Source organism: Osmia bicornis, chromosome 4, assembly GCF_907164935.1.
Source record: "Osmia bicornis bicornis chromosome 4, iOsmBic2.1, whole genome shotgun sequence".
NCBI classification, from domain to species: domain Eukaryota; kingdom Metazoa; phylum Arthropoda; class Insecta; order Hymenoptera; family Megachilidae; genus Osmia; species Osmia bicornis.
Genome location: NC_060219.1, coordinates 6,814,114 through 6,829,749, shown reverse-complemented (window position 1 = coordinate 6,829,749; position 15,636 = coordinate 6,814,114). Strand labels below are relative to the sequence as shown.

General features: G+C 43.1%; 1 protein-coding gene across 6 annotated transcripts in view; it reads left to right on the top strand.

Moving 5' to 3' along the window:
- Positions 1-15,636, top strand: part of LOC114880871 (zinc finger protein chinmo) — a 47,171-nt gene that overhangs the window by 5,682 nt on the left and 25,853 nt on the right. For 3 of the 6 annotated variants that reach the window (XM_029197356.2, XM_029197366.2, XM_046285339.1), the window contains exon 2: positions 8,367-8,594. In XM_029197356.2, coding sequence (XP_029053189.2) covers positions 8,474-8,594 — 121 coding nt within the window. In that variant the 5' untranslated portion in view covers positions 8,367-8,473. Of the gene's footprint in view, position 1; positions 83-8,366; positions 8,595-9,299; positions 9,863-15,636 lie in introns of those variants that run through there. The other 3 variants (XM_029197343.2, XM_029197350.2, XM_029197377.2) reach the window with 2 other exon arrangements.

Here is a 15,636-nt window from a genome sequence, read left to right as displayed (position 1 = left end):
AGGAGGATGTACGCCCCTGTCGGCGAGGGCCACGGCAACCAACAACCATCCCTGGTCAATCCATGGTGGCTTCATCCGCCAGGTACACCGTGTTCACCTGTTCATTTGTTTTCACCCGATCTGTTACCACCTTTTTTCCCTCCCGAATTCTTCGTGGTACTCCGATCGATCGTTTGCAACCGCGATCGAACGCATCAATGACCGAACGATCGATCTTTCTGATAATTTGTGACTCGTTTCGCGCGCCTCGGTGTGTTGTTACTGATCCTAGATCGACAAGTAACTCTATCTCGCTTGCACGAATGCTTGGATAAGGAAGATCGAACGATTTTGGTTATTAATGTGTCCGATTAAGGGTGATATTGGAGTACAGGGTGACACTCGTTTAACCTTGCTCTTTCTTAGGTATTTGAAGAAGACATTAATGACAACCCGCGTTGTTTGATTAATAATTTACTTCTCAAAGCAGGGAAGTTTTGAACAAATAATTCGTATAGATTTCAATGAAATTCTTCATTTCAACCCCTTCGGATAATCCATTTCCGAGTTGATTCTGAACACACCCCAGTTCAGTCCAAATTGATCCGTCTTATCGTAACGACTCTTTTTCTACTTCGTGAGAACCGGATGCCTTCTACTCTCATTAATCCTTCGTTCTGATAAACGGATAGTATCGTACACGTTCTTGGCCCAGTCGTCGACTCACCGTTACGTACATTTACAGTTCGCCCGTACAACTCGCGTTTCCTTCGTCTAATTTTATGCAGCTCGTGCACGTGCTACGTGCACGTTTCATCGGCATGTGCAACACCCCGTAACGGTACCTGACGGAAACTGCGTTCATTTCGTGAGGTCCTATAGAGACCCTTATGCTTCCGTGTATTTACGTCTCCCGCTTAAATTGCTCCGCCATGCTTTCTGCGGGTCTGCCGATCGGAAACAGTGCACTCTTATACTTCACCATTTCTTTTTTTGGAAATTTTAACGAGAAAATTTATCATTCAAAGACAAACAAACCATACTTTTCATCATTTCTTCTGCAATAAGTAGTTTTCGAAATATTTTACAAAATATAGTTTGCAACCCTTACTTCGAGGATTGTTTTCTTTCAGAGTGGAAATATTTTTTCAGTTAGCATATTTTATAAAGTAAAGGAATAAAAATTCCTGATATTCCTGGATGGATTTTATTTCTAGGCGTCATAGTACTTTGGCGCGCATTTCCCATGGTCTTCTTCGATCCTCACCGGTGCGTTGCTACAAACGATGATATTCGCTCCTGTTTTGTACAGAGTATGTAAACGGTTCCTTTTTTTCTGATAGAATAATTGCGATGCAACCGATCTCTAGCGGGTTGAGCGTGCCGATGCGTAAGCATATATTGTTTTCCGTTTATTGCATGCGTCAGTCTGAAATGCGCACGTTCGTTTGGAGTTATCGCCTGTTTATAAATGTAAGGATCGTTTTTGAGACGCAACCAACTCCCTATCTCTGAACAGTTGCGTTTCATCGTAGTTATTTATTACGCTTCTTTCTTCCCGTTCGTCGGTTTCATTTCATGCAGAAATTTTCTTATGAGTTTCCTTTTCGAAAGAAATTGACCCCTTCCTTTCAGCGCGTTTATGACAAAATATGATTGGATGCTGATATAAGGAGTATTTATAATTTATTTATTTAAATTTTTCTTGTTTTTAATTAAGTTTATTACAGTAATTTTCAAAATTTTGGGAAAACAAGGCAATTCATTTTAATATGTTCTTGGAAATATTATATTGGATTTCTATCAGTGATCAAAATGATCAGAAATCATAGCTAGGAAGTACAGTTACATTTTAGATAGTCGAACGTTAGTCGAAAAGTCGACTTAGAAAATCCATCGCTTACGGCTATTTGTTCCTCCGTTTCTTCGTGGATTCCTATTTAAACCACGAAATTGTCTCTCGTCGATCGTACCAATTCCTTTTTCACACGTTTCCGCTCGAGCGTAACATTCTACGCTCGATTTCGTCACCGTTTCCCGCGTTCTCGTGGCCCCGATTCTCGCCTTTCGCTATTTACGTTTTCTTGAAGTGGTAAGTTGTCAGATCCGCGGTTCTCACATCGATAAGAAGATTTACACGTGTTTCCGAATTGTACCCCTGTGATACTTTTGTTTCAGTCGACTTGACGACGATTTTTTCTACGAAAAAGGCGATTCTTTTACAATTTGGAGGGAAACATCAAACAGGGAAAGATATCAAATTTTTTGAAGATTTATTGTAATTCTCTAACATTTGATGTGAAAGTGAAAACCTTCACCATCTGCTATCAGTAAATTATCACCCATGAATGCAGATCAATTTAATGGATTAATTTCAAAGATACAAATATCTGATCTATACGGTTGCACGCAGCTTGTTGCATGCAACAGTGACATGTGTTTCATTAATATCCCATGAACGAGCCTAGAGACAGTTAACAAATTGTGGTGTCAGCGAAACAAATTGTATCCGCGTTTACATCAAGATCCTTGCATCGATTCGTAAGAACCGACAGAAAAGTATTTCCCAGTTGTTCTTTGTATAAAGAAACACCTGCCTGTTTGATGTTAATGAAATTATCCAGGTATTTCCCTACAGTAGTACAATATTGCAATATACCTTCCCACATAGTATTTAATATATATTTTTAAATATAAAAAATTGTTATATCTTCTACTTAAAAATGTTTCTTAAAGAATTTCAATAATTCATTAGTTCGCCAGACTTCTCGATCGTTCGCTGATATTACGTTACACCCTGCGAGCACGTTTGCATTTTCAGGCCGAAATTTTCATCAGACGAGAACCCTTTTCTCTGCATTTTCCCAACCCCTCGGCAATTATTACCGGGATTCGGGATTCACGCAAATCTCGTCCTTCTCTCTTTCTCGCTTCCTCTTTCATTCGGCAACGGAAGCTACCAGGGGATCGTTGGATAAGGGGGAAACAGTGCTGCGGTAGGCATCGTTGGCTGCAGTATTGACTACACTTCAGGGGCAGCTCCTTCGTAGAATGTATTTTCAACGTTATCAGTCGCTCTGTTATGCTACCTCGCTTTTGCAGCACTGCAAGTCTACTCGAATTTCAGTAGGGGAAAAGGATGGAACGGCAAACGCTGTAATCTCATTGCTGCAATCATTTCCTTGTTTATTTAACGTTTACAAACAAAATCTTTTCATAACTTTCCCAATTACGTTAATTAGAAATCTTGTTAAATTATTATTAAAATGTAGGATCTTAATTTTCATACGAATCTCTGGACTGTAGTCTATCAGAAATGTGATGGATATATTAAGAAATGGGGTAACGAGATAATGTTAGATACATTGTGTTGCTTTTAAGTTCCCGTTCGAAATTATCCTCGAGCACTTTTCTTCTCAGCGGTATATCCGTTTCGTAAGAAAATGCACATCCTTATCTATGGTACTCGAACAGTAACTCGTGGCTTTGACTGATCCGTAGTGCTGGTTAATAGAGTGGGTTATCAAAGCTGTGCCACGCTCTCGTACCTATTGGGCACACCGAGCAGGGTCCTTAATTGAATCGGCTATATAATTCAGTTACCGGCTACACAGCGTAATACACTAATGCAGTTTTCTACCTGAGAGAAAAACAACGGCAACTCTTTCCCCGGAATACTCGTTCAGAACATTGCCATTTCGTTATCACAGTTGTTGTGGTATTCCATTTTACACTGTTATATTGTATCTTAATTCATTTTAAACAATTTTGCAAAGTTCCTTTCATAATTTCTCAGATTCCGAAGTTTGTACTAATTATTCATTTTCTAAAAACTGTTTCATCCCTTGTACAGCGGAGCCTGGGACAATCGTGACCAAAATTTACAAAATATATACGAGATTATACAGATACACGTATAAATATAGAAAATGAAAATAATATGAAATAGAAAATTAAATTAAAATTGGGGCTCTCTCTATGGTCCGCCGTTCGAGGGTTAATTTTTATGCTAGGACTCTTATACAATAATTGTAAATAGGAAATAAATTTTGGCTTTTTTGTGACTAATAACTTATGTAATCATCGTTCGAAAGGGTTAAAGTGTCGAATTATAGTGATCGTAGCTAATTGCATTTACACGCGGTGTGGCATCGCCTGCTGAATTACAATGACCCGTAACATGCACGCATAGTAATTAACGTTATAGAGTGTCTCTTCGGTACCTTGTTTTGTCACTTCGAATATACTTTCGCGCCTATTCCGTGAACATTGATGCTACCCTAAACTATTATCTTTTCAACCATCCATCTTATTCTCGAGGAACCTTTAACACGTTAACTATTACATTGACAATGAACATTTTGTATTAGTAAAATACTAACGTTATTCAAGGCATGTTTTTCTCCTATTTCTCTAATAATTTGATTGTATAAAGTTTGAAACGTCAGCTACTGACGACCTCTCCAATAGTGAACGTGTTAAGTATAGCGCCACACTATTGAACGCGACAGAATGTCAATTCGATAGTTAACGTTAATTAGATCTTTAAGCTGACATTTTGCAAGAATCAACGATTCTATGAATCTGATAGTTTGCAGGATTTTTACATCCTCCTTCGATCTATAGCCGAGCAATTAAAACATAGCTCCGTGTCCTTTTCCAATTTACCGCTCCGAACGAGTCATCGTCCCCTCCGCGAGTCAGCTTGACGCTTTCTATCGCGAGTCTGAAAAAATCCATACAACGCAGTGCGTTATCTCCGCAGCCTGGACCTGGTGACATAATACGCGTCGCCGTAGGAGAACCGCCGAAATACGGTGCTCGTTCGCGCACCCACACGCATACGGCACACGTTCGCGCGAAATCACCGTCAATGACACGCACACGCGCACGCACGTTTGTATACACGGTATCTGGTGGAAGGCGCGTGCGCGCAGCGATGCGCGTGTGCGCTGCAGCGCGCTCGCACCCCCGCCGCCCCTTGTGCACACGCCCGTGTTGCAGCGAGCCGATGCGCAAGCGTGTACGTACGCGTGTGCGTGCGCGTGCAACGCGTTTGTGTGCGTGGCCAGGGGCGCGCGTGCGGCCCCGCAGCGACCTTGAGCCTCCTCCATCCTCCCGCGACCCTCCCCCCCCACCATTCAACCCCACTTTTGACCGTTTCTCCTCCGTGCGTAATATCTCCCTCCCCTATCCTCGCTGCCGAAATTGCTCCACTCTTTCTCTCTCTCTGTCACAACCTCCCCCTCCCTTTCGCTTTCCTTTACCACGGAGCGCCACGCAAGTAGCGATGGCTTCGAAACCCGCCAGTCATTTACAATTAACGATCAAAATTTTTCAATTTGTTTCGAGTAATTTTTAGTTTCCCAAAGAATTCTCATTCTTGAATTACTGAATTAGGAATCTTTGCTTTGGATACCTGAATCCAAATGATGTAGTTTGAAGATTTAGAGATTTTGAAAATTGTTTATAGTTTAATCAAGGAGAATCGGAGTAGCCATCGCTAAATGGCACACAACGATGCCTCGAGCGACTGAATTTCCATCTAACTTCTCTGTCTCGCTCTCTTTTTCCCCACTCGTTTCCGTACCCCTTCTTTTCATTACTCTTTGGTGTTATGTCCATCTCAGTCTCTCGTGCTTCTCTCGTCTCCCCACGACTCCTACGCTCTTTTCCCCTTTTCTCTCTTCTGCCCCTCGGAAGACTCGACGCGTCTTGCACGCACGCAATGCCGTGGCAGGGAGTGCACACTAAATTTTGGCAGATCAGGGACGTACGCAGCTACGTGGCTGGTTGGTGCCGTTTTCAGGGCGTGGAGTGGAGTCGATCAATTGTCCCATGACATTGGTGTTTTGACAAATGATGTTAGATTAGAATCTCTGCTATGCTCTATGTTAAAAAGCAGAATTGCTATCGTTCAGTTTCATACACGTGTCGAAATGTTAGACACTGTTTTATCGGGAAACCTCGAGGTAGCCTAATGCTTTTTACGATCCTACTATCCGTCTGATCCACACGAGTGTATTCTACTTGATCGTTTCGACGCACGCTTTCTAGATAGTAAGCGTGCTGACTATGCAATCCCGTGTCAATTTTTCCGAGATATTCTTCGCTCGACCGATGCATCGGTTCGTTGTTAACGACGGAATCGCGTAAACGCTTGCGTGGAACGTGATCGAACGACACGACCGGCGATGGAAACTTTTCAGCTGACGAGAATTTGCAGCAGATTTACGTGCAGCTTGGTGCAAACATTGGAAGGGCTATTGTCAGAACGAAGAATGACGCGAGCCGATCATTTCGTCCCGGTTCACTCGGCAACTCGTAAATTCGCTCCGTGACCTCGACTCGAACGTACGCCCGTATAGTCGCGCCTCCAGCAAACCAGTACGTTATGCATCTCATTCTGCAATTTCATCTATCAACCACCTATCTTCGTTTATTATCCTCATTTCGTTTAACGCCCTTCTCTAAGATCGAGACCGGTAGCATTACGTAAGATCTGACGAGCGCACCGAATTCTTCGTACAGTCATTCCCGTTTGTTTTGCAAGTTTCGACGAAGCCCAAGGCAATTACGAGGTCTTTGTAAATGAATTGATGCATAGTTTAGCATACTTTTTAGCACGTGAAATTAGAAAAATATTAAATATTTTCGTAAACACTGAAACATGCTGTGTAATATCGAGAGTTTTTTTTTTCAGATTAACTGGCTTAATCGATTCGTGAATTCGAATATAAAGCGTAATCTTACAAAGTCCACGATGCATTCGGCCATGCAGAGTCCGTGCCCGCTGAAACATTTCGAACGGCAGTGACGTAATCGAGTGGCCCGTGGTAACGATGAGTAGCGTGCAACAAAACGATCCCTTCCACGTCCCCGCGGTTGTTCTTGCCGAGTGGCGCCACGTATCCGCGTTTCGGCCCTGGCACGTGTTAGATTAGAAAGTGGCGGGGACCCGCGATACCTTAGAAACGTTAGAGGGGATATTCGAAGCAATAGGACAAAGCAATAGGAAAGAGAGAAAGAGAGAGGAACCGAGGTAGAACCGCGAAGTATAAGAGAAAGAGAAAGATAGAAACGCGAAGAGTAGCGCAAAGAGCACACGTGATAAGAGAGGGGACACAGAGGAGCACGCGAACTAAAGTTCTAGCCTTAAGCAATCTAGCCCCACCCTCTTCGAAAAAGTCGAATCTTACTTCCCCTACTGAACCAACCGTTCCCCTCCTCCCACCTACACGACCTTCCCTCTTCTTCCATCGCGCTACCGCCACCGGTCCCACGAAAGCACAGAACTCACACTATTTCGTTGAACCGCATTTGCATCGGCACCGATGACCCATATTCACGTTCTTTCCACCGCGACAAGGCACCACGCGACACAACTTTCGTCCTCTTTCTCTCGCCTGACAGCACCGGACACATCGTTCCCGTACGTTCGCGGTACGTTCCTCCCGCGCGGGCCAAGACACCGCGGGCTATCTGTTCGTTTCTGCCGCGAGTGCAACCGAGACGGACGGTGCGCGCGTGTTCGATAAGAGAGACGGTGAAAATAAGAGCGAGATAGCTGCCGCGTGTACACGCATGTGTACGTGAGAAAGATAGAGAGAGAGAAAGAGAGAGAGAGCTACGCGTGATTCTTTCCTCGTCGCGGCGATGCGCGATGCAAGTCGGTGACTCGATTTCGGACGGGTAAAACGTAGACTCGGCCCATCAGTGTGTACGCGACCAGTGTTCGGATACGCAACGAAAGTACCGGTGGTTACCGTCTCTCAGCTCCTTCTTTCACGTCTTCTCGCTCGTTATCCGTGCTCGTTACGAGAACAAGCCGCGGGATCAGTGAGAGCGGAGAACACTTTTCGTGGATCATGTGCCGCGTGGACACGTGTACGCGAGACCGGTGCAGAGAGCACTCTGTTCAGTGAGTTTCAACTCCAGTCCGGAGCTCGAGGATTCGCAAGTGGTTCGCGTTCGATCGGGAAAGCGGGGAAAAAAAAACGAGGAACGGTGCTGTCGTTTCTTCGAGTGTACCCGTGTCTTGGGGAATCGTCGAATCTTCCTGTGAATGTCACTCTGATCACCGATGCATCGGTGTTCCCGTTGAGCCTGTTTCGAGCGTACGGTAATACGCTCCTCGGCATCGGTAGGTTTCGCTCGAGCTTTTATCGCGCACCGCGGAAATCCGGTTCAAGTTTCCACGACACGGTACGATGCGAACGCGGTTAGCCGACCGATTTGCTCGCACGATCTTTCATTTATGAATCAGAATTTCCTGTACGGGAGTCGAATCGATGAATCTTGAAAATTCCTTATTACATACTTAAATTATTCGCTTAATCGAGCGATCGTTAACGAGGAATAAACAAAGATTAACTTTCTCTGTACAGCTGGACGAACTGTTGGGCACGAGCGCGATCAAGAAGGAAAATACTTACACGAAGGTGGCAGAGACAGGGGTGGCGAAGGTCACGGAGTTGGGCCTAAGGGTGGCATCATGGACTCTCATCAGCACCAGTTCTGTCTTAAGTGGAATAGCTTCGGTAGCAACTTGGCGACAGCGTTCTCGAATTTGTTTAAAAGCGAGAGTCTTACCGATGTCACCCTATTCTGCGAGGGTAAGTTCTCTTTTTTTTACTATCTACCAATTAATTAATCTAAAGAAGAATCTTTATTATATTAAAAAAAGAAATTTAAAATCATCGTTGAATGCAACGTTTCAATGAGTAATACACTTTTCGTTGCACGCGCGAAAGAATCGAATGCCGGTGCCCGGCCGATCGAGTCGATATCGCGTAATCAGTGTATTTTTAAGTCGACCAGCAAGCGCGTTGTCTTCTCTTATCAGTCAACAATTAAGTGAAAAATTTTCGTACGGAAAACCGGCGTGGATCGCGGCTCGAAACGAGCCATTCACGTGGCCGGAAGCCTCGCCTCCATGTCTGACCAAAGAGGCGCCATCACTCCTTGCGCGCGAATACGCTCACCTGTCGACCTCCCGATTGCAGTTGCACGCCGCCGCTTTGCAAGCGGTGCACGTGTGCGAGTGCAAGCCAACTGCAGCGGCCGCGGATTGGCCCGCCCCTACCCCTGTTTCACCCAATCGCGTGGGGCGAGTCTCTACTCGCGCAGAGTCAGTCGATGTGTGCATGCGAATCTCGGCTGGTTTGCACATCGCCTTTATACAAACGCTCCTGTCCCTCTGTACGTGTGTATGTGTGTGCGAACATACGTGCATACGCACGTACACTGGCGTGCGATTTCCCCCGACGAATGTGCAACATTCTTACGGATTCGTCGCGCGAAACCGCAGTTCGCGGCGAGCCGCGATGCAATGCACTCGCGGTTGCATCGCTTTCGTCCTCTTCGAGACGAGAACCGTCTTTCAGCTTGATCGGTCGCGTGCGACTTTCAACCAGCGAGAATCAGGTCGCGTTTCTTTTATTGCAACGATAGAGAGAGAGGTGTTTTTATCTGAGGCCGAAAGATAAAAGCAACGGTAGTATCGTGATCGTTCGTGTCAACTTTATATTTATCGTGGCTTGTGCGCCGTTTATGCAGGCCGTAACTGTGAACGGCTTCCGGTCCAAAAATAAAAGTTGGATACGTGCATCTTCATTCATTATGTATCAACCGTACCGCATACTCGGTGCAACGACTAATGTGGTCGCGAGTGCCATTGAGAGTGCGAGTTTCGATCGATCGATTGAAATTCGATTTTCTTCCTTCGCGATTGATACGAATCGTCGACGAGCATTCTGCATTGATAATCGACGGTGCTGTGTTTAATAATGCGATGGGTTCGCGGCATTGAACCGCGAACTGTCGACAGAAATGGCAATAAAGTGGAACGGACGAGTCTTGTGGATCCGATTATGCATTCGTGGTATGTTACTTTGGTATTGAATTTCGATGGGAATTAATTAACGTAATCATTCAGGTCGTAATACTTTTGATTCTTTACAGCCATCAATTCTCGTGTTTGTTTCCTATACATGCCGATGAAAACAGTGCCAGATTAAGGGAAGGTCTAAGAAGGAGTAAAACCCTGAGCCCCGCTTTGCTATGTCAAAAAATATTGTCCAATTTTTTTACGATTAATTGTTATTCAGTTTTGTTTAAAATAAATTTCAATTTTTAAATCAAGTTTGTGAACCAAAAAGGTTCTCAATGGTTTGATAGCTCCGGGCCTCAAGAACCTTAATTTGGTCCTGGTTTAATTTAATTTGGTGTACGATAACATTAATTATTTCCGCGTCCATGTAAAAATTGCAGATATCTCGAAACCGTATCCACTTTTGTCTTGCGAAAATTGACTCAGCATGTGCAACAAATATAACGAGTCACTGGGCAAGCGAAAACTGTCGAAACTCTGGCGATTACGATGTTCATAAAATTCGGTATGATCTATCAGCGACTCTGATAACGCTACTATACATGTGGGACTAGAGTTATCTGTTTCTTTATCAGTCACGCTGAATAAACAAGAATGTGCAACTTTCAAGACATCATTTCGAAGCCTTCTGTTTTCTTTGCGATGCTTCGCCAGAATTATTATTCTTTATTGAATAAATGCCAGCAGCAGGTAATAATAAACGGAATGTATAAAATGTTTTCTGACGAAGGAATTGCAGGAAGTAGGAAAATATTTTCTGATGAAACAAATTGCTTTCTGACCTCGGTTCAGTTTACTCGAATCAAAGGGCGCTGCAGCTTAGTACCAATTGTTTGTATAATGCAAAATAAGGCAATTATTTTATATTTTTCAAGATCCTCTTCGGCATCTTCCATTGCATCGATGATGCAGTACCGTTACGAATCGACGAATGTCGTCTCGTAAGATATTCGTGTCAGCTCGGTTTCGAGGTAGCTAACGGGCGTACCGTTAAGTGCATGCAGCACGTAGAGAAAGTTGTGAACGACTGGATCGACCGATTAATCACTATCGCTTGCGAAGACCGTAAAGCTGGTCGCTTAATTGGTTAGCTGACTGACCACGTGCCATCGAGCTGTTTTTCTCTCCGTAACAATCTTGCGAGCTACGCTTCTTCGTTGGATCAATCGAACCGGATGCTAGTTTCTTGCTCCTTTTTCCTCTATCATTTGATCGAAATTCGATCACGATATTCCTAATAAATACCAGAGAAATAGTTTCAAAGTTACGAGCAATCGTATTATAAGAAGGATTATTCGTCTAGAGAGCTCGAGCGCATTCGAAAGGTTCCTTTCACAATCATCGTGGTCTGTTCTCGAATTTTTTCCTTGTAGTCACCAAGAGGATGTTTGTAATTAATCGGGTCATGTGACCGGTATTTCGTGAGACATTGGGCGCATGCAATTCGTCGATGGCCTTCGTCTCGCGACGTTGGATAGCTAAAGTCCAACCAGGCGATTCGCGATAACCCTTGCTTGCCCTCCGAGAAAACGAAGACGAAGAGGACACTTCCGAAACGATACTCTTTTATGTTTCTATGGACGTGATATGAATTTAGCCGTTCGCGCGTGCAACTCGCCTTCCTTACAAGTTCCTCCTGCTCTCCCACTTCTAACCTCGTGAGCACCGTTTCCTCGTCAACACGATCCTCCTTCTAACGCTTTCTCCAAGGTAGGCACACCACGCGTGTCCTGATTTCACGAAAACCATCGGCTGGTAGCCATCAACCGATGACGGTAGAATTTCTTTTGGCGAAGGGAAAGGAAAAGTTTCTTCTCAGCCTTTCGTTTCCCGGCTATGCCGTTGGAAGGCGAAAGTCGACGAAAAGCCCCGCGCCACGATGGCTGAGAGAAACAGGGAGAGTAACACGATGCTTTGTCGCCCGTTCGAGTGTTCTTTCTTATTTTTCTCAGCGATAGAGGGTGAGAACGTGAAAAGGAAGGTCGGTGGGTAGGAAGGGTTCAAGGACGATGGAGTTTGGTAGGAAATAGAGGGAGACCGGGTAACGCATAGCTCCGAAGAGAATCATGGTTGAGCAACGCGCGCTTTCGTGGAGGCGCGTGTGGATGTGCCGTATGCTCGCGCGATCCTAACACCGACATAACGCGGTACGCACCGAGGAATATATCTGTATGTATGTAATCGTTTGAAGGCCCAAAGGAAGCCGAAAGTAGGCCTGGGTTACAGTTAGATCTAACAGTCTTCTTCACGGTCTTCCCGAACCGTATAGGTGATGCACACTTCTCGACCATGTCGGCACGTGGTATACGCACTGGCACGCATAGGACGGTTCTACTTGCTAATGCGTATGTATGCGCGCGTCGGACGCCATGTATGATGTATCTTTTCTAAGCTTGCAAGCCACTTCGTGCAGGAATTTTCTATGAAAGTTGCTTTTCCTTAAGGCTGTTAGACCAGCTTGATCAGTTTAAGAAATATCGAATCTTTGAGAATTTATATTCATAATCTCTTCCTAGGTTGCTATAAAAAAACAGGTAAACTGTAAAAAATTGATAGAATGTACAAATGTGCGGTCTTAAAGGTGTATAACAGCGCCAGATTAAGGGAAGGTTTAAGGGCCTCCGTTGTAAATTTCCGGTTAAATGTTATTTAATTTCATTTATAATAAATTTCAATTTTTAAACGAAATTTATCAATCAAGGGGAATCTTGAAGATAGCCACAGGGACCTAGAAATCTGAATTCAGTCCTGATGTTAAGAGAACGCGATAAAAACGTTACTGGCCAGCTAATTAATTGCAACTGATTATTAGTTCCACATCGAACAGGAGAAATAAAAATTGTAGCTCGGTGCTGGTATCGATTCAATTGCATAACGTACGAACGACGAAAGATAACGAGATACATAAATCTTTCGCCGTAAGAAAATGTGCCGCGCACCGAGTACAGGAACACGTGTATCCGCGATATGAAAATATTCGAGCTAAATTCGGGGAAAAAAAGCCGAATTACACATATTACGAATTGGAACTCGCGAGCGTTATCGGCGCACGAGAAAGCGTGCTCGCGGCTCCACACGCGCACACACCGCCTGCGTTCTGTGTGCGTAACGTTACACAAGATTAAGCGGAGTGTGCAAGCGACACGTGGAACGTTAGACTAGAAATATTCGTATACCGTTTGCTGGCATTCGAACGGAACTATCCCCGGACACTGTTCCCAGATGCGAAAGACGACTTGGTGCTCCGCTCACACGACAAAAATTCATTTTGATACGACCTAAATCCGACAGATTATCTAACACATTTTCAATAATTTCGAGATGATGGGCTGGACGAGATCTCGTTAGTTTTTCTCAGGTTCAAATTACTATGTATTTTAAATTAAAAATGTAGTTAATTACAGCCATTCTTAATACAATCACTGCAATTGGAATTATTTACTCAGCAATTGACACGATTTTCTAATTTCTTCAATGTAAATTATGAAAAAGAGAAATTTTCATTCAGATTGTAATTCGTTGTCTACCCCAATCCTTGGTCAAGTTATACAGATATGTAATCATTACCTATCGAGATCAGTCGTGTTCACTGGGTCACTGTGTCCAGTGCAACGAGATAAAAGTATATGGTCGGAGACACGGTTACCGAGTGAACGAAAAGGGTCGAGCATAAGCAGGAAATTAGGTCGTGTCACTAACTCGTCGTTGTGTGTTGCAACGAGAACGCATGCTAGCACGGAAACAACACACATATGCGTGATAGACACTGTGTTTGCATGCATACGTGGTTAATTATCAATTGTATCCTGTACGTTGTGAAATATTACATTTCACACCGTTCATATAAAGCAATCTGTCCGGTTGTATTTCATTCCCAGAACGTGTATACACAGAGTGACTTATTACGATGGAGATCTAGTTTGTCAATGGATTCATTAGTTAAAGATAACGGAAAACAATTATTCTGCCTCGTTTTTCAGTTTTAATTGCTTAGAGTAATGATTGTTTCTCTTTAAATATGGACATTTCTGCTGTGCCAGTCAAGCTGTTAATTCTGTCATTATAATTAACGCGTTGATTGGCATAGGAGTTACTGGTAATAAATAGGATTATTTCGTATCAAATCATATTTGAAAAATATGAATAATAAATAAATATCAATTCAAATTCTTCCGCGTAAATATTCATACGCAAGTGTGGTGGGAAGCCATAGATCTACATATATATTTGGGACCTTCTCCCTTACGTCGTTAATCGGAATATGCCTATAGGTAAGGGCAAGAACCCAGAACATCACCATTTTTCCTGGGGAAGCCTTTGATCGTGAGTGTACTTAGTAAGCCATATTGCAGTAACGAATTTCGAAACATAGGGACTCTGATATAATTTGATGACATAAAAGTATCACAAAATAGCACTCAAGGTACATCAGCTTGAAGTTTAAGGTTTAATGAAAACGACTACATAAAAATTTCATCAATAATCTAAACACAAATTGCTCTATTCTTCATCGGAACGAACAATGAATTAAACACAATTCTTATAGTTTCTATGATTAACAAAAATACTATAATAGAAATCAAAGTATCGTAATTGTCTATTTTACTAACTTGAAAATAAAATAACGCACGTCGAGTTTTTAGCAAGTAATTCATGCAAAGTCGAAGCAGTTTGCGCGGTTTGGATTATCGTTCATTGATCGTAGCGTAAACGGGATTCGGCCTCCAACAGCACGCGTAAATAAAATGTCATACGCGTTATCTAGTCGATAAGGGGAACGATCGAATACAGGTATACTTCCGTTATTTGAATTTCCAACGGCAATTCGAAAATATAGAGGGAGGCGCCGCTATTTTTATTCGCGACTGTAAAGAGGTCTGTTCCAATTTTCTTCTTGCGTTTCAAAGAATGTTCCCATACACATTCGTTGCAGTAACCTTTAACAATTTAATTAATACACTAATAATCTTAGTCCTTTTCATTTAATTATTCAACCCCCAAGGTAGTTAATTGTGCCTTTATTCTTCATGAAAAATAAAATAAAAATGTCAAGGAACGATATGATGGAAACCGGTGCAGCTAAAGATTGTAGAGCTGAGCAGAGAAGCAGTTTTAGAAGCTCGATACATGACCGATATAAGGGGGATGACCGAGAAATGGGGAGTGAACGTACTTGACTCGTAAACTCGTGAACTCAGTGAAGCAAAGTATACTTCTTAGAGTCAAGGTTACTCTACTGATGCAACAGGATGCCGGCCATTGACACCGTATTCTATCCTCTCACCAATTTAGGTTCGGATATCGCACATCAGATTCGCCAGCCATTCTAAATACTTTTTTCTTTCCTCGTTAATTGAAACAGTTTCTTTAATCAAATTTTTAACAATTGCTTATCAATGAATTTTGCCGGATGATTTAACAACTGATTAATGAGCCAAGGGTTAATGAACTCATCGCTAGTTAGGATGTCTTGTAATAGACGAAACACGAGAGCTGGACTTTATTTCGAGATTGCTCGTTGATCTATTTGCTGTTCGGGCGATTCGAAGGTTTCTCGGTCCGGTTACGAGGTCCACCTTTGCCAGCTGCCATTTCTGTTAGAAACGTGACGTCCATAACCAGAAACGTTTCGTCGACTTCGCGAGAACATTATGCGACTTGGAAAGGAATTCCTGGTATATTGTGAACTTCTAACGTCATAAAAAAAGTACCGTAAACCTTACAACTACCTGTCCACGAAGTCGAGTTAGAAGACGTTTATCCAG